Below are 19988 nucleotides of genomic sequence, written 5' to 3' on the forward strand. Positions count from 1 at the left end.
CATATGACCGTTTGACAAGCCTATGATTTCCATGTGTTTTAAACATGGTGCGACGGAGGTCATTGGAAATTCCTGTGTCCACCGTGTGGCACAAGAGAAAACTGAATGTCAAGAATAGACCGCATCAGTCGGTGCTCAGCCCTAATAAAAGTGGATTGGCTTCACCTTTCTAAAAACAACAGTGGGTCTTACAGTGATTTCTGTCTCTAAAAGGCGTTCACAATAACAACTCAAGGAATTAGTTAAAAACCAACAGTTTACACACAAGTCACTTACAAAACCAGTAGAATAAATACAAATGAAACCTGCCATGAAATGAAGCTTGACCTATGCGCAGTTGTAAAGTGCTGCTTTTCTTAGTGTTCTATCCTGGGTGCAGGAGTGACGACAAGTACGATGAAGTCTGGAATGTTTTCAGTCAAAGAAGAATTCAAGTACAGGACATACACCTTCACACACGTCTTTGTGATTGTCTTGACTTACTAGACCCTTTAGGAAGCAACCATTTTCCATCTGACATCAACGTAAACAGCCATTTAAAAAAAACAAAAACAGTTTGGCCCAAGTCTGGCACGGAAGTATATGGACACCGTCACACATGTCAAAAATCACTGAAGCACGTGAGCAAATTGTCAAGTCCACACTTTGCATTGAGCTCGGATGGGGATTTTTTTTTTTCTCAGTATTCAACGGTCATACACATGAATTTGCGCATGTGTGTCCGTACCCTAATCTGTAAACGTGACAGTGAAGTGCTCTGAAAAGTACCGGTATACGCCGTATCTCGCGTTGGAGGATTAAAGTCCTCAGCCCTCAGTGACATGTTGGTCCCTGAATTGCTGTGTCGCCCACAGTCGTCTCCTCCTCCAATCACAGCGGAGGAGGTCGGACTTTGCCTGAAAACCTTTGCACCGAAGGTTTGAAAAAGGAATGACTCAAAGAGGTCACAGGACTCTAATATTAGGTCTTGTTACTGCCCTGAATGCTCCAAAGTCCTCAGTGACACAGAACAACAGGACTGAGATCATGTGTCATGTCCTCAGTAGTGATAGACTCTGATCTGGTTGTTATCGTCCAGGCCCAGTTGGAGCAGGCCGCTCTTGGTTGAAGGAGCCTGATAGCGAGTGAACAGAGGCCTGGAAGGCAGAGTTAAAGACAACTACTGTGTTCAAACAACAGTCTGATGTAAAGTAGTAATGAAGTCAGTAAAGAAATACAAAGCTGTCTACTTGTCTACGTTTTCTGACTGATGTTATTTACTCTACACACACACACACACACACACACACACACACACACACACACACACACACACACACACACACACACACACACACACACACTCTCATTGCTCTGTACATGCATTTTTTTTAAAGTGTGTGCTCTTTATTTATGTGAATGTATATGTATTGGTGTGCGTGGATGAATATGTGTGATGAAAGGATACACGCTGTTGTCTTTCTTGCGCATCTCCAGCCACCTCTTGTTGCCGTCAATCAGCCCCTGCAGCCTCTGGCCATCTACCTCCGCCGACTTCTGGGTGGAGCGCAGACTGCGACCATGTTCACTTAATAAACAAAGAGAGACACGCGCAGTTTGAGGACTGTTGTAAGCACGTTTAAGACAGTGAGGGTGTCTTTGTCATCTTTAATAATAGCATGGTTAAAGGTGTATTGTAGGTTACCTGGCAGGCATGTATGATGAGTAAGCTGAGGTTGGCCTCATGCTGCTGGAAGTGATTGGGTCTATAGCTGCTCCTGCAGAAGAGAACAACAGTTCAGGACCAATAACAAAGATAGGAACTGATTAAAAAAACTTTTTAACAAGTCTCATTATTCCTGCTTTACTACTCTGAAGCAAATTAAGGGTGCATGTTAGCATACTGGGGAATATCTGGCTCCATCGGCTGTTGATGAGGTCCTCAGAGGCCCTCAGCCCGCTGCTGATGGGGGTACTGAAGAAAGGGGTGGCGGTGGAGGAGCCTTGGGGTGCCCAGGCCCAGGATGGCTCTGAGAGCCTCATTGGGTGAGGTGCAGCTAAGGGGCTATGGCCCAGGTTGTGCTTCTGGGGCATTACTGGTGCAGAGGTAGGAGTTGTGCTGGAGTGAGGTTGAGACAGAGGCAGAGGGAAGGCTGTATAGGGAGTGACGCTCTGCCTCTGGGCCAGTGAACCCAGCGCACCCAGGACGGTGTTGAGCTGGCCTGAGATCTGCTGCAGGGACTCTGCTAACTCCTGCACTTTGTCAGGGACAGTGGGATGACCTCCTGATGACGGAGTGAGGAAGAGAAAGAGAGGACAATGTCAGGGCAGCTGGGAAGATATCAACCTGGGAAGATTATATGGAATATCTGCAATATAGCAATAATACAGTACATATGTCTGTGGTCAAACTAGGACTACAGTAAATGCTACCTGTCCCATCTGGAGGGTCCACAGTGCTACTGAGATCAGATTCTGTCACATCGAAGGTCACCTTCCTTTCTCCCCCAAGCCGAGACAAATCCTCAAACAGTGTCTACACACGGAGAGAAACAAGACAAAGTGCAGCTAATAACAGCTGATAGCATTACCTGCTGATTTATCTTTGTAAAAGCTGAGAAATGGTAACACAAAGGTGCACACAAAAATATCAGGAATGCAAAATTAACCAATTTCAAATGCCCTCTCTGCACAGACACTTCAAGTAGCTTTAGCTTCAGTACACAGTGTATTAGCAACATCTAAGACATTTTGTTAATGCGAACATTTAAAAGTTAATCAAAAGCAAACTCCATTATTCACACTGTAATACAGAGTACAGAATACAGACAGCAATTCATTCAAATATGAAAACTACAAATGTATCACATTTGTATACATTTTGTGTGTGGATAAAGTATTACCACCACCTGAATTTTTCAGCTATGACTAAAGGTGCTTGTTGACTGCATGAAGTCCTTTGCGCTGAAAATATCAAAGCAGTTGACTTAACCTAAAGTGAAGTATCATTGTAACTGCATGTACTGTAAGATGACGGGTACGGCCTCTGACCTCTTCAGCTAAAGAGCTCTCTAGCTGCTGGAGTTGCTCCTCTTTCCTACGCAGGAGAGTATTTCCCCTCTGAACCGTCCGCTGCAGCTCCACCACATTTCTTGCCTCCTGACACAATGAGGGGAAAGCAACCAACTCTTTTTTTTTTAATAAACCCAGTCTCACCACTCATCACACCAATTACTGTTCAGCAGGAGATGGGTCGCACCCCTCCCTACCTGCTGCAGGTTTCTTATCATCTCCTCAGTCACCCCTCCATCCTGGTTGGGGTCCTGGGAGGAGCTGGCCTGAGCCGCCCGCAGAGCTGCCTGTCTCTCCATCAGCCGGCAGCTCTCCCTCTCCAGGAAGACTTTGGTTTTTTGGATGGATGCGCCATGTGAGGAGATGTAGCGTCTGAACCTGCACACACAGATGTGCGGGAATGAGGGCTGCGGTTAAATACACACTGGTGCCGGCTCTCACAAATTGTCCTCTAAACCACGAATGTTCTGATTCTGGTCAACAGTGAACCAATTATGATGACATTATCATGATATTTAGGTTTTTGCAAGTCAGCAATGTGAACGCTGGGTGAAGTCAAGTCAAATGAATGAAAAGGTGTCCCCCAGGGTTCAGTGCTTGATCCTCTTTTGTTTTATAATCTTATTTACTTTAATTACCTGTGCAACATCATCCCTTTATCGACTTTCAGTTCTCGAGAATCCTCTATCTAACTTGTTATGTAAAGTGTTTTTATGTTCATGTCTAAAAGTAAATGAAATGCATTATTATCATATCAGTGTGGCTCTAAAGTCACATACTGCGTCACATACTGTACTTAGTGCAGTACTCATATCAGCTTTCTGTAACCCATCAGTCAAACACCACCAAAAACTGATAACTCTGAATTGATCACAGGCATAAAAAATATCAATATATACTAATTGGCTCTTTGTTTTCTATCTATCTATCTCTGTGTCCTCACTCGTCCATGCTGCTGTGGCTGTCAGGCATAGGAGAGAGTGGCGGGTCGTCCAAGTCTTCCACATGCAAAGGCGAGTCTCTCCTGACACTGGAGGGCGCCATCGCCTCTGCTTTCTCTGCCTTCTTTTTCTCCTGTTTAGGTTCCGGTCGGGGGGAGACGCTCACCCCTTCACCTTCTTCCATCTCACTGATTGGACAAAATAAACAAATTTACAAAGGAGATCAATGCGTTTCCCTCAGTTTAATAATTCCATTGGCTGAAACTATAAAGTAAGTAGTAGAAGTGAAGTAAAAACACAGTATGCGTGGATGTCCTGTGTTGGAAACCACACCTGATTCTGCGACTGAGACGGTCACACCGCTCCTGCAGCAGCGCCACCTTGCTCTCCAGCCGCTCCTTGTCCACCTTGGCCCTCCTGCTCTCGTCCCTGGCTCGGTCTCTCTCCTCCCTCAGCCTCTCTTCCTCCTCCTTGGCCTCGCCCCTCTCCTCCCTCGCTCTCTGGATGAGTTCTCTGGCCTGGTGCTTCTCCTCCCTCATCCTCTCCAGCTCCTCCTTCAGCTGGTCCCTCTCCTGGATCAGACGAGGTAAGGTCTGGACATACACATTAGGTGGAGAAACTGAAGGTTCGACAGAAGGACGGGTGTGTCGACTACAATCTCTCTTTTCAGAAATGCCACCCACCTCTATCTGTCTGTCCACTTCGTCCTCTTCCCCCCCGAGCTTCTTCCTCTTCCTCTTCAGATCAGCTGCCTGATAAGAGACAGACACCATTAGTCCATGTGGTTTAGATTAGTGTATCAGTGATTAATAGAACACACTGTATGGGATAGAGGACCTTGTTCTGTAACATGGCCTCCTGGCTCTTCAGCTCTTTGGCTCTCAACTCCATCTGATCTGTCAGATCCTGCAGTTCCGACTCCTAATTGAGGAAACAAGATGTATTATCTGATACACGGTGCTGATTGTTTTAGAAAAACTCAAAACACTGTTTCAGTCCATATACTGGAGACATTTATTACCTCAAATCCATCCATTTTAAACCCATTTGGCAGGTCAGCACTGCATTGTTAGCAAATGCGTGTGTCTGTCTGGCCTCACCTTGCGAGAGTGCGTGAGCTGCATCTTTTGTATCTGTGTGTTGAGCTGTAAGCGGAGCTTCTCCAGCTGGACAGTGTGCGAGGTCTGGAGACGCTCTCTGTCTTCCTGCAGAGTGGAGAGCAGGTGCTCCCTTTGAGCTGTCTCCTGTAACACACACACACGCACACAATATTTTAGAACAGGGAAAACAACACAATTAAGAGTGAATAGTGTTAAGTGTAACTCAGTACTGTTTTTGCTGGTATTTCTAACCTATGCTAGTTTAGACTTAGTGAGAACTAACTAGTAAAACAGAAAAAGTTTTCATTTTGAGCGCTGATGACCACTGGAAACAAAAATATACTGTAGCACACCCATCTAAACATATTCCTCTGTTTCCGTTATTGCGAGTGCTGCAGGATGAGAGCACGCGTCAGCTAAACGTGAAATGTAAACACTCGCTGACCTCGTCCAGGTATTTCTCTCTGATGTTGTTCATCTCTCTCCTGTGGTCCTCCCTCAGCTGCTCCAGCTTCCTCTCGTGGTCACGCTGCACCTCCTCCCGCACTTCCTGGAGAACATCGGCTAGCTACATAACGACAGTGAAGGTCAGTTTACAGCACAAAAGATGTGCTCAGGTGAAATGAAATGAAAGTCTCAACTCGCATTCAAACGGAAATAGACATGATGCTGAAGTTCTGTACAGAATCTGTGTGTGTGTGTGTGTTTGTGTGTTCTCTGACCTCTCGGTGGTACTCTGCCAGATGCTGTTCGGGCCGTGGACTCATGAGCTCCCTCCTCCTCTCTGTAAGTCTGACCTTTATACAGATAAAACAGTGCACAAACACAGACAGGCACAAATAGAGAGAGATCATTAATCTGTCTCCCCCGAGTCCAATGCCACCATGTTCCATCAAAATAGGGCAAACACAAACTTTTGGTTCTTGTGCTATTTATGTCCTCGGTACATAAATGTAACACATTAACACAGCGTGGTCATGTATTACACAGAGATCATTTGACAGATACATAAATGAACATTCTAAATGTACAGAGTTAGAATCCTTTCAATGCGTTTCTTTAAAAAAATGAAACAACAGTGCTGCCCTGCTGTGCTCCACTGTACAGCAAACGACATTTCACTCCCAAAATAGGTGTTAAAGGCACAAATCATGGATCTGTCGAACAAAATATGACGTATAGAATTTGACAGCACCACCAGAACTTGTACTTGCTGTTTGCTAAAAAAAAAAAAAAAAATGACAGCAAATAAACTAGAGCTGAGAGCTGCACTGAAAGAGTGACAGGGGGGTGAGTCAATAGAACTTGTGTAACACAGCATGCAGGCACCCACAAAAATGGCTTCAGGGTGATCTTTCCCCTACATATGAAAACTGGTATACAGGTTCCTATGCCAGCTATCAAATATATAGATAAAATATATATACAAAAAAATATTAATTCAATTAATACAATGTGCCATGATTATGATCTTTCTGTTTTTATCTATCTTTGTTTAAGTATCTATTCATTTTATCTATTTTATTTATTGATTTATTCATTTTTAAATTCATATAGAAACCAAATTAAACACATAACCAACATCAATTTCTGTCACAATTTCAGAAATTATTCATGTCTTCATTCATTTTTAATATTACTATTTTTTGGGTGCATTTAATGGCATATTTATTAACTTTTATTTAGCCATTGAATCTTTTTTTTCTTTTATAAATTATTTTATTTTGACTGTTTCAACAAGTGACTCATACAGCTTCTTCACCCACACTGGTATGGGGGCATACCAGCGTGGATGAAGAAGCTCTTTGAGTCATTCGTTTTTCACTCAGATTGCTTAATTTATTTGGCGAGGGACCATGTACAATAATAAAAAGTGACCCTGTTTCGATTTTTGCTACTTAATAAACTAAAATCATATAGATTTTTGAGTTTGTCAGGCTAGTTGCACCAATATTTGCTGTTCCTAGTGTTTGTGATTAGCTTCAGCTTCAGTTTGTGTGGACTGAGATGTCCTGAATAGAAAATCAGTCTTAAGGCAAGTCAGGGACAATGCAACAAAATGTAAACGCTGAAATCTAAATGATTAACAATACCAAAACCATCATCCTCAGTCACCTCCTGTTTCAGCGAGCTCAGTTTGTCCTCCCTCTCTTCCTGGAGCCTCCTCTTCTCTGCTTGGAGCTCCTCCTCCGACTCTGCCTTGAGACGTTCGATGTCCCGCCTCTTTTGAGCCTCCAGTCTGTCGCGCTCCGCCGCTCGCTCTTTCTCAAGAGTGACACGTAACTCCGCCAGCATGGCCTCACTCTCCTCCCTAAACACAGGACACGCACATCAATATCACGGGGTATAAAGGGAATTAACTGCAAACTGTTTCAATATTCCCTGCACTCATGTATTTAAGTGCACATGGAAAATACCTCACTTGTTTTCCTCACTGAGAATTTTCAGGTATTTGCACTGGAGACTTAAGTTCCCACATCACACTTGTATTGGACCAGGATTGGACATAAATCATGTTTATAGGCCCGCCTTTTAAAATCTGATTTTTAGTGAGCGCAGAGAAAATGTGCATGCTCAGCAATGTGTCAAACTCTGCACACAGATCATTCTACACATTATTAGGTCATCAACCAACCATGGGATCAGACAAGACATTGATATAGGAAGTGTGCTGCAGATCTGGCCTTCCTTTGAGTGCAAATGACCCCAATGCAGAAGTTTGCATCTCTAGTGCACTTGTATTTTGTTGTTATTTGTTGTTCCCAGTAAAAGTGGGAGTTTATTTTGAAGGGGCTCTGTATGCAGGTAAAATAAACAGTAAAAATCAAGTAAACAGCATGGAAGGGTAAGTCCACAGGGAGAAAAACGGTCATAAAAAGTCTTTGTCTCGGCTTTGTCTGGCATTTACAGTCAGAAGTTTACATATACTTTCCAGTTCCAATGATTTCTACAGCTCTCGTTTTGTTGTGATGGAATGAGCGGAACTATTTTGTAACAAAAAACGTTCATGAACTTTGGTTCACTAATTAATTTATCATAGATCTTGAAAATAAGGTCAAATCTACTGGGTCAAAAAAACAAACAAACAGCAATTCTAATGTTTGGTTAAATCCCCATTGGCCATTTCACCTCAATCAGGTGCTTTTGACAGCCATCCACAAGCTCCTGGCAGGCCTCTGGCTGACTATTTAACCGCTCCTCTTGACAGAATCAAGGTCAACTACATTTGTTGGCTTCCTGACTTGGACTTGTTTTGTCAGCAAAGTCCACATGTTCTAGGTGGGGTTCAAGTCAGGACTTTGGGAGGGCCATTCAAAAACCTAAATGCTAGCCTGACTTAAAATTCCTTTACCATGTTTGATGATGAGAGTCATTGTCCTGATGGAACACCCAACTGCACCCCAGAGCCAATCTTTGCAGATAAATGCAGATAATAATTTTTCCCAGCAGCAGGTGATAGTTTGCATTTTCCTGATTGTGGCAGTGACACAACTGTGGCTTGCACTTTATACTTACAAACATTTGTTTATATGGTTGATCTCTGGACCTGTAACTGCTCTGAAATGGCTCCAAATGACTTTGCTGACTAGTTCAAATCAATAATCAATAAATCAGTGAGGGAGCACAGCATTCCTTTCCCATTGTAGTTTTTGTGGGTGTACCAAAAAAAGCGTTATTATAACGGGCCCAGAAAAGTAATCAGCTGTTATCAATCAGAATCACTCTACAAAGAAAATTTGATTTCTTTCTATAATCAACAAAATTGAAAGTTCAATTGACTGTATGTATGTTTTTGATCCAGCCGATTTGGTCACATTTTCAGAAGCAAACTTCATGAATGTTTTTAGTGACAAAGTATTATGTTTTCCTCTCATTCAAGAAAAATTAGAGCTGTGGAAATGATTGGAGCGAGGGTTAGGGTTCTTAGTAAGTATATGTAAACTTTTGACCACGACTGTAGATCCATGAACAAACAATATGACAAGTCATTAGATCATCAGTCTGGACGTCTTTCCACTCTACAGTGAGAACCACTGCTTCGATGCTCCTTTGCGTATTGTGTTAATGTGCATGTGTGACCTGAGTTTGTGTTGCTGCCTCTCCCTCTCCGTCTGGGAAGACTCTCTGAGCTCCTTCAGCGCCCTGTCGGACTCCTCGCTCAGCCTGGCCTCCTCCTCACTCCTCTTAGACAGGAGACGCTGCCGCAGAGCCCTGGGGAGAGGCACAAACATGTGTATTAATGAATTAAGAGTATGATTAAGGTATGTTTCAATCAAATGTGCTTAAATGAGTCTTGACCAATGGACTGTTATAAACTGTATCACTCACCCAGTGGGATGTAAACTACATAGAAGACACAATCATTGTTGTCTTATATGCTGCAACACTGACACACTAGAAACATGCTGAGCAAGTACTAGCAGTAGTATCTGAGTTGAGAGGACTTCTGTTCCTTGAGCGACTATGCTGTGATGATGCAGTACGGTTTGGTATTAAACTCTCCGTGCCCACCTTTGTCTTTCCTCGCTCTCCTCCTTCAGCCTCCTCTCCTCCTCTTCTTCTGCTCTCCTCAGCTCCTCCCGGAGGAGACGCATTCTGTTCTCCTTCTCCCTCATCAGATGCTCTCTCTCCTCCTCAACCTCTTGATCAGCCTTCCTCCTCTCCCTCTCATCCTTCCTCTCTCTCAGACTCCTCTTCTCTCTCTCTGCCCTCTTCCTCTGCTCCTCCTCCTCCTCCTCCTCCTCCTCCTCCTCCTTCTCTCTGTCTTTCAGGACTCTCCAGCTTGCCTCTTCTTCCAGTGGGATCTCTTGGTTTTGCTCAGCGTCTTCAATTTCGGTGTTGGAAGTGCGGACCAGCCGACCTCTGGAGGTTTCAGGCCTTTGTAGCGCCTGAGATGTGCCGAGGCCTTCGTTTTTTAGTTGGAACCCGACAGCTTGTTCTGAATGGGACAGGCTTGAGATGGAAGGCGAAGGGCTGGATTGGTGGAGCACGAGTCGGTCAACCTTGAGAGCTGGAGGGTTGTCTTTGCCAGCATACCTTCAGAGAGATCAAGGTGTTATACTCAGGTTAATAAAATGCAAAGTGCACATAGCTTGCAGTGTTATTCAGTTAATCATTGAAACTCTTATGGTACATATCTACAGGGGCATTTTTGGACAGATGGACGTGACACCGGGCAGGGTGTCATGGTATATGATTTACAGGTGTTACTTCTTTTAAGATAACGCAACAGTAGCTGTTCTCCTGGAACAACATCAACAAACCTCTGTATCTCGCCACTCTCCTCATACTCGTCTTCTTCTTGTCTTTCCTCTTTGTCATCTTTCTCCAGTGGACTGACAGTGCCAGACAGGTCGTTGATGTCCAGAACTTTCTCTGACAGCTTAAGGACACAGGACCAGAACCATTACCAAACAAGCTGACGGTAAACAGGTGAACGAGCAGTGTTGGATGGGTGTCACACTGCATCAGTACCTTGACATCTACGGAGGATGACGCTTCCTCGACATTCTTACCAGCCTCAGGCTCCTGCAATCACACACAAGCGCGCCAAGACTCTCATTGACAGGGTAACAGTTCTGAATGAACGTACATATGCGTATGCACGTGCAAACGTGTGCACAAGCAAAAACTGCACAGACAACACTAAACACTGGAGCGTGCAGTCTTTTTCCAAAGCGAGGCAGAAACACACACACACACAGCACACACACACAGCAGAGGGCAAAAGCAGAGCGTACGTGCAAACACAACCAAGGCTGGTGAGCTGGCAGGTGAACTGTAAAAATCAGACAGTCTGCAACCTGCAGCCGTAGCAAGCAGACACTGAAAATGTCAGAGGCGAGGGCGGGAAATAAGAGTCCTACGTCTGGCCGAATCAACTGGCAATCTAAACAGATTGACTAATAAAAGGCTGCACCATCAATGGGAAAAGCGATCAGACCTATCCAATCCAGTCCTCAGGGGCTCATAAGGATTTGTCCTCAGACCAACTGATATTCCAGTGTGCGAGTGATGACATCGAGGCGAGGAAACACACGGGATGAGACAGCCCCTAAGGCAGTGGAGTTGGATTCTGGGAGCTACATGCATAGATCAGGCAGGACCAGGGTTTGGGTCGGGTGGCGAATGCAGGTGGGGGATGTGAGCACTCACGGAGCAAAACACCGAGCCCTACCTCTGCGGGAAGGGGGCATTTTTTTGTCACATTCTCCATCTTGCCGGCGAGAGTTTCGCTCTTTTGGTCAGGCGCTCTATGGTCGCCCAGCATCGTCTCCTCGTCTGGCTTGGCTGATCGGCCTTGAGCCGCGCCGAAAACCTCGACGGCTTCGTCCTCGCTCTCCGGGGCAGTCTGAGGCATTTGGGCATTTGATTCCTCATCTACCTCCAGTGCCTCCCCATCCGTTTCTCCCCCTTCACTCTGCACACATCTCTCGATCACCTCATCGTCACTCTCCGTCACTTTCCTCTGGCTCAGGGAGCATCTCTCCATAGCCTCATCGCTCTCGCCGCCCTTCACCTCTTCCTCTCTTTCACTATTTCTCTCAGCCTCGCTCTCATTCTGCCCTCCCATGTCATCTGTGTCTCTCTCAAGCTTATCTGTGTCATTTTTGTCCTCCTCCTCACTCCCTTCTGCTTTATCACTTCTGAAGCATTTCTCCACGACCTCATCGCTACTTTCCTCAAATTCCTGTTTTTCTCCCTCTTCCTGCTCCTCCATTACACTGTCCACAGCGTCATCACTCTTCCCATTCTCGTCTCCATCTTTGGTCTCTTCATGCTGCCTATCGACGCTACCTCCCACTTCCTCATCACCGCCATTTTCCTCTTTTTCATTGTTCTCATCTTGCATCTTACTGTGTTTCATGTTTCCCGACACTCCAGCGCCCCCCTCGTCTTTCTCTTCATCATCACCTTCACAGGATTCCTCCTCTGCCTTGTCACTCTCTACCACCTCCTCTTTCTTGCCCTCTACAGACCCTTTACTTCCTCCCTGCCCTCCCTCCATCTCACCCCCCTCTCCTTCGCTCTTTCGCTCATCCACTTCCTCCACCTGTGCCTGTCCGTCTTCAATCTCTTCTTTCTCCTCCGCCCCTCCGTCCTCCCCTTCCCCACCGCCTTCATCCTCTCCTCTCTCTCTCTGAACATCCTCGTCTTCCAACTCTCCCCCTTCCTCATTCTCCTCCTCCTCCTCCTCCAACTCATTTAACTCCTCTGCTACTTCCTGTGGAGCAGAGTGTTCAGGTTCAGAGCTGATAGGACCCACTCCCTCCACACTGACATGGCTTCTGCTGCCTGCCAGTGATGACAGGGGGTGGTGGCGGCCCCTCAAAGAGTCCTTGGCACAGGGGCGTAGGAAGGGGAGTCCATCCATCCCAAATAGAGGCACAAAGCAAGGCGTGCAGAGACAAAGGGGAGAGAAAGGACGGAGGAGGGCGTGTGAGGGACAAAGAGATCGGGGGTGATGATCTTAACACAACTGCATGCAAAACCGAGGAATCGTGCATTATGCTGGGACAAAATTAGTCACATCAGACAACCGACACGTGAAAAATACACACGAGAAGAACAAACTCAAACATGCACAGAAACACAGAGATATTCTGGGACTCAGACACACACACAGGAGCAGGTTTCTCCCCTAAAAAAAGCCATAATGTGTACAAGAACTCACTGGATCTATAATCACACTCTAAATCAGTGGGATACTGTGTCATTTTAGAACAAAGAAAAAATACATGTCAACACTTTCAATAGCAGGTAATGTAAAAAGTGTGCAATATTCATGAATTGGGACAGACTTCTTAGAATCTAATGGCAGTGGTCTGCGCTAATGGCAAAAAAACGCGTAAATCAGAGGGACACTGATGGTGATGAAACCTGCTCCTGACATTCGGTTTCACACAGCAAAGCAGTAACAGTGACAGTAGGAGGACAGCAGGACAAAGAGGAAGACACAGTAGCAGCCGTGCCCATAGGACAGATCCCAGCAGCACAGCAGCTGCGTGAACACGTCCCGGGGGTTCACAGTGCGCAGGTGACAGGTGTAAAGGTCAAAGAGGTCACGTGAGAGAAAGAGAAGCAATAACAGATGGTTTAGAATCACAGATACATGAGACAACAAGATAAGTCCAATATGGTGGCGATAACATTGAGGATGTGCTGAGATATCTTCACAATTATTACTGCCCTAAACCTACATACATACATATTTACATGAATATTAGCATGTGTATCGCATTATCAAATTCTTATCCTCAACTGGTTTTATTCTAATAATACGGTTAAAAGTTATCACAGGCTGCATGGTGCCTAAACCCCTTTTTGTTTTCAATACACTCTGCTCTTTTACAGAATCTCTTTTTCAAACATGCAGTAGAGACTAGGCCCGCACCTGATCGCTGCTTGCATTATCGACTAATCTCCAGATTATTTCCACAATTAAATGCTGAAACTGTTGTATGCACGTGTACACAGGCGTATAGGATAGAGGATAAATGATGAGGTATCAGATCAGTGCATTGACTTGCGTACTTACCGTAACTGAATCCAGCATTTTAGGCAGTATCCAACGCGTGGTCTATACTTGTTTGTTTTCTTAAACCCTAATCATAATTTCCCAGAGCCCAAAGTGACATTAAGATTACTTCTTTTCTTTTGTCCAACTAACAGTCAAAAAACAAAGAAAAGAAAACGCAGCCAATCCTCACATTTGAGAAGTTGGAAAGATTAAATGTTTGACCTTTTTGCTAACAAATCGCTGAAAGATTAATTGATTAGCAAACTAGTTGGTGATTAATCTTCTTTTGATTTGAACAAATTGATTAATCAACTTATTGTTGCAGTTCTTGTAGAAGCACAGCGTTAGTCTCCAGAAATATGACCATACTACATGGGCTGCCACAGGTGTGCTTCTGAAATCCTCATCTGATATGTAATAATCTCTTGTCTATCACTGTACAAACATACTGTGGCCATTCAAAGAATATGGTAGACAGGTGGTATATACAGAACACAGAAATGGTAGAGCAAGGAAGAAAGGTGAAAGAAAGCAAGGGCAACTGGCGGGCCACTGCAAAGGTGGACATGTGGAGTGTGTGGGTTTTTTTTCTTTACCTGCTGGGACGGTGGCTCAGGGCTGTGGTCTCCAGATAGAGCCAAGTCCTGCAGCTCTGGCTCTGTCCTCTCCTCAGCTGGTGCTCCACCACTGGCCTCACTGTCCTAGAGTGTGTGCACACACAGAAACGAATAAACCATTTCATAAGAAAAACATGTCCAGATCAATATTTCCCTTCAGGAAACAGAACAAGGAAACATTTTCTCAGTTCACAAAATCAACAAATTAACAGCTGTTTGCATTTTTGCTTACTAAAATGTAGTCATATCGTTTGTACCTCATACTGTAGGCCTCCTCCGAGGGCATCCAGATCCAGGTGAAGGTTCTTCAATAATCGGTCTGAGCCGCGAGGACACGGCTGAAAAAGCAACATTGTCTTCGTTGAAGGGGATATATAATAAACATTCAAGAGCCACAGGTCGTCCGACCACCATCTTCCATTGTCTTGCATTTCTCTCAAGGTTCTACACTACCTCATTTTCGGAGATTTTCTCATCGTCATTGTCATCGTCGTCGTCATCGTCATCATCAAAGCCAGGCAGATTGAGGGACACCCTCTCCTCCTGCCTGCTGCCCAAAACACTTGATGCTCCACTGCTCCGGGGGCCCTGACAGAGAAAGAATTTTAAAACTACACTGTAAATGTAGGCACCTGGGTTAGAGACTACTGACAGGCAGATAACTCAAATGCACAGATGTTCCCTCATATAGAACTAGGGTCGTACTCCAATTGATGTCTTTAGGGGCTCCAGTCCCCCAGAGCTGCCAATGGACCGCCGGAGAGCGGGGGCAGAACCAGAGAGTGGGCCTGAGCCAGGGGCATCCAGACCTCTCAGGGGAGCCAGGCTGCCAAGCGGGGATGGTAACGGTCCCAAGGCCGAACTCAGTGTCTGAAGGAAAAGAGACAAAGTCAAAGAAATAAGCACATAGACTAAAAAATGGCAACACTTAAATAATTCATCACATTCTGAATTCTCACTGTAGTTTCTTCAGGGTCTCCAGATCATGTTAATCCCTGATTTTGAATCACTTAATATAGAGTAATTGATGTCCACAAGTCAAGTCTGACAGTCATGCACCCACTCTTTATGTGACTGTGGACTGTTGCCTTGGCTTTCAGTCTGCCTTTTCCCAATCATACAGATAGCAGAACGCATTTGACAAATCCTTTTGATAAGTAACAGTAAAGGTCTGTCCTGCTCTATACAAACACACTTGTATAAATTAAGTTTTAAGATGCATTTTATTTTCAAGGTTTTGGGACTTTGAACACAAATTCCCTTCTTCTACAAGCTTACCTGAAAAGAATATATTTGGGCCACTGGGCTCCGTTTTAGGGGAAAAGAGGCTACAGTGTTCTTGTGATGAGAAGCTCAAAAAAAAAAACAGAAAATAAAAATAAAATAAATAACTACTACTCACTCCAGGAGTCTTCAGTGGCTCCTTCTTCTTCTTCTCTTTTTTCTCCTTCTTCTCTTTCTTCTTCTTCTTGTCCTTGTCCTTCTTCGCCCCTGTGCCGCCCGCAGAGGCCGCGAGCTGGGCGCGCTCACGCTCCTGGGCCACCAGGCGGCGGTAGTGCTCGTCGCAGGGGTGATCCCAGGTGGACTGGCCCGAGGAAAAGTTGAAATAGTAGATTTCTCCTGTCACATCCTGGCTGCAGGGGAGGAGGAGGGGGGAGAGGAAGGGGGAGGGGGGTCACTTCAGCACCTCCGAAAAGACCCAGGAGAGGGAGGGAGAGACGATGGGTGGATGGGAAGGTGAACGGAGAGAGGCCGTGCTGTCACCTGAAACTGAACGCTGAACCACACGAACTATATAAGTCAATATAACCCTGTCTCGAAGACTCCTTGGTTTGATAGAGGAGAAACAGTGGAAGGGTATTTCCCTTGCTCGAATAATAGGTCAAATAGTGGTTTAAATTATAGAGAAAAACTAGGCTTCTGGTTGGTTTGGATTCTGTTTGTTGGTTTATCAATCCTACGGAAATCCTAAGGACTCTACTTTAAAGTGATTTCATCTAGCGCCCATCTGATATTGCTGTGTAAGTTAGGCGTTCTGTAAAGTAAGAGGCATTACTTACACAATTTCCCTGTGGCTGACATCTCCCTTGGAAGATGGTGTTAAGAGAAAGTTGCTATGCACCTCCACCATCAGGTGTCAAGAACAGACGTTCACCCTTGATCTCATCTAATAAAGGAAGGTCTGTTCTTGGACACCAACTCTCCCGCACAACATTACCGTCAAACAGAATTTGCTGCTGAGACAGCCGGTATCTCTGGTGCCTTCACCGGAAATCACCAAGACTGTTTACAACAAACTGCATCCTAAAGCTAGAGTAATGGAAAACCCAAAGTAAGACTGCATCACCACAACCTCCCCATGATTTAAATATGGTTCCATAAAACATCCAGTACCACAAAACAGCAGCGAATAATCTGCTCCAGATTAAAATTGCCGCTGTATACATTTTTTTTCTCTGTGGATGGCCATGCTGCCAGGGACTCCACTCACCAGCTCCTCTCCTCCCACTTACCAAGGCTTCCACTCGGGAGGCAGAGGGGCAACAATGCCCTCCCTGGCCAGCCACAGCAGCTCCGGCTCACTGGTGGGATCAATGCCAATCTCTCTTGCGTACTCTTGGATCTCTGATGAGAGACGGGGGGAAAAGACAGTAAGAGTTGTATGAGACATGCAGACAGTATTACAAAGGACTGCTGAGGGAATAAAAACTCCATATATTGCTCTTGAATAAATAAACAGTGTAATGAAAACTACATGGCAACACTTCAGGCTCTCCATTCACGTGTGTGAACCAATGAATCAGTCGCCAATATTTGCTCAACCAATGAGCTTCTAGTAAATGTTACCGGAGGCTTGAAGGTTTATTCATCCCTACAGTTCAGTATCCAACACAAAGAGTCAGCTACAGCTCTTGACTGAGCCAAACCCAAGTCCTACCCCTCACCCTTGTGTACCTTGTTCAGAGGGTACATAGGTGTCATCATAGTCCTCCTCAAGGATCAGCTGGTCTCCTATGAGAGCAGCTGCAGTCATGGTTACTGCAGGCACACGGGGAAATGCTAAAAAGGATGACAGACACAAGAAAGGGACATATACCGGTTATAACAAAGTTCCAGACAGCTGAACAGGATTGTGCGTGTCAGCCTCAGTACCACACGCCCTCCTTTTTAGGATAAAACTACCGGGTTTACCTTGATTTATGCTCAGTTTATACGATTTAAAGAAAACACATCTTGAAGCGAGCTAGATTGTTATTTTTGCCGCTAACTGTGCACCAGTGAAGCCACAATAACACGCCGATAACACATGAATATCGACGCGAGACCATTTTGAGGAGAGTAATGTGTGGGACACCAAGCAAACAGACGAGCTAAGCTAATTAAGCTAGCATGTCAGCTAACTAGCTGGGCGCCATCTAGCTGATAAGCGTTAGCTCCAAGCTAAGAAAGTGACTTGAAAAACAGCTTCTCCTTGATGGTTTACCTTCCAAACTTTAAACCGGTCTCTCATGAGCCTTGCTGGCGATATGGATTTGCTACCAGTTAAAGATGCAAAAGATGGGAAATATGCGAGAGTTACAGCTCATCTCCAAGGACGCTTCCCCCGTTTCCTGTTGACGATGGAAACGGGGCTCTGACTGGCTGAGCCGCATGACGCGTTCAGGGCTCGTCGTAAGCTCCTAATTCGTCATTAACAGTTACACAGCAGCTACTGTGTCCGTAACCACAGCGAAATTGAACTCCTCTTAATAAACGTGTCGACAGTGGCTTATGTTTTAATATGTCACAGAATATCAATTTGATTCAGAGTTAGAAAGAAGGTCCGGCATGAATGATGCATGTAATTGACTGTTTATTATTGTACCAATAATAATGCAATCAAATTGGAGAGGTGGAAACAATAGTGAAACAATAATGATTGTGAAATACATTTTCACCTATGTATGCTGTGAATTGGCATCCTCCGTGTATTTGTTTTCCAGCTGACTGGGTCTTTCATGTGAATGAATGTGCTGTTTTACGCTGCATTCGACAGTATCAGTGAAATACCACTTTCCATTTTATTTAGATTTCCTCACTGGCAATCCTCCATCTGTCCATCCTCCACACAGCGTTTTTTCTCCCTCTGCACCTTGACGCTCAGCGTTCGTGTGCTGTTTCTCTACTTTTGCAACTAAACCTGTTTGTGTGTCGCAGTCGTTTTTGCCATCTCTGCTTCTAAGCAGCAGCTGGTCCTGGTGAAATGTCTCCCTCAGTGGTCACGTTATAGGAAACAGGATATGTCATTTATTTGTTATTTTATTTGTCTTTTTTTAAGACAGGTTGTTTACTTTTCCTAATGTGGAAACAATGTTCAATGTTCCTATTATGTTAAAAGAAAAAACAATAGGGCAGCACCTGTATTTCTGTACTGTGCTATGCAATATGTCCCTGATAAAAAAAAAAAAAAAAAATGAACGAAATAACACCTCAGGCCAACATATCTGGTGCCGAATATTGGTTTACATATGAAACCACATTATGAGTATGATTCCCTCGTAGTGACTTGCAATTCAAGGAAGAGCTCTCTTTGTTCAAATGGCTTAGTAGGAGTGAGTTTATCTCTTTACAGAGGGGAAAGGTGATGTTTTTCACATGTGTCTTTGCGAGGGGAAGTCGGATGCAAGGATCCCTGTGGTTTGGCAAATTACACTGTCTTTGCCATTCACAGCTGGGGGGGCTGAATTAACACTGTGTTGCTAAATGATGCCTTCGTCCAGGCCCGGAGCCAGGGTGTGACATCAGATTGTTGACACTGTTGTCATGCAATCGATTGTTGCTGGATGTCTACTACAGAGTAAAATAGTGGTGCTAGTTTACTCTGTACTACTACCGTTATTTATTTGACAATAGCTTCAAATTAATAACACAATCTCAGACTGACTTCTGTCATCATTTCATCACTCAGGGTTTTAACCACAAGAGGGCAGGCGAAGGGAGGACTGACAGAGCAAGACCGATTCACTCGCCAGGTAGACTTTAATCTACCTCTCCGACACAGACACTGTAGTGACCAGCTGAACTGAGTAAATATATCTATCTCTGGTTTACTGGCCTGCCAGTAATGCTGTATAATTTCAAACATCCCCTCCATCACATCATATATTTCCTACACTCTCATTTGTCAGTTTTGCTTCTGTTGGATATTAGGTGCATTAGGTGATATTGGATGATACAAGTCAAACTAAACACACAGACTATTAATAATGTAACAAGAGATTATATGTGGCAAATAGCAATCAGGAATTCTTAACTTGCTTGGGTTCAGGTAAAAAAAAGACTTTCATTTCCATCCTGTGTTTGTCATGGTGTGGGCGGTGTGTCTCTGGTACAGAGTGAATGACCGCTACATCTTGGGCATTGATAGCTTTAGCAATACAAACTGGCCTTGAAACGCGTCTGTTTAACTGAACACCTACGCACCAAACCTACAGAGACAAAAAATAAAAGTTAGATTTTACCAAACACCGTAATCCAAGGTCCGGTGAGATTGCAGCATTTCTTTCTTTTTCATCTCTAGGGTTTTTTTTGTTAACTCTTATGTGATTTTAATGTATTATGGTGGCAGATGTTTCATCTTTGTTGATGAGCAACCTAATGTGTGACATGTCACAATCCATCCCTGTTTCACAATATTTAAAATGAAATTTAAAAAAAAGCAATGCCACACCAGGCTAATGTGTGCAGAGCAACTGATGGGCTAACATAACAAGAACTT

At 44.5% G+C, this 19988-nt stretch overlaps 1 protein-coding gene across 2 annotated transcripts; it reads right to left on the reverse strand.

Annotated features, from left to right (window-relative positions):
- Positions 1 to 57: 57 nt before the first annotated feature.
- On the reverse strand, positions 58 to 17863 carry LOC119010658 (centrosomal protein of 164 kDa-like). 2 transcript variants are annotated; one of them, XM_037083009.1, is made up of 28 exons: positions 17715 to 17863; positions 17186 to 17290; positions 16744 to 16855; positions 15633 to 15864; positions 14936 to 15100; positions 14684 to 14818; positions 14488 to 14568; positions 14210 to 14314; positions 11271 to 12431; positions 10568 to 10621; positions 10357 to 10475; positions 9605 to 10129; positions 9173 to 9304; positions 7208 to 7403; positions 5815 to 5889; positions 5538 to 5660; positions 5093 to 5236; positions 4830 to 4913; positions 4676 to 4744; positions 4326 to 4585; positions 3995 to 4180; positions 3249 to 3429; positions 3031 to 3138; positions 2413 to 2515; positions 1884 to 2264; positions 1685 to 1757; positions 1448 to 1567; positions 58 to 1136 (listed from the first exon to the last, which is right to left on the reverse strand). In XM_037083009.1, exons 2-28 carry the CDS (start codon positions 17262 to 17264, stop codon positions 1040 to 1042), a joined length of 5100 nt encoding a protein of 1699 aa, XP_036938904.1. In that variant the 5' UTR covers positions 17265 to 17290; positions 17715 to 17863; the 3' UTR covers positions 58 to 1039. The 2 variants fall into 2 exon arrangements, with proteins under 2 accessions (XP_036938904.1, XP_036938914.1); XM_037083019.1 differs by lacking the exon at positions 11271 to 12431.
- Between the last annotated feature and the right edge of the window lie 2125 nt (positions 17864 to 19988).

This window comes from Acanthopagrus latus, chromosome 2 (genome assembly GCF_904848185.1).
Source record: "Acanthopagrus latus isolate v.2019 chromosome 2, fAcaLat1.1, whole genome shotgun sequence".
NCBI lineage: Eukaryota > Metazoa > Chordata > Actinopteri > Spariformes > Sparidae > Acanthopagrus > Acanthopagrus latus.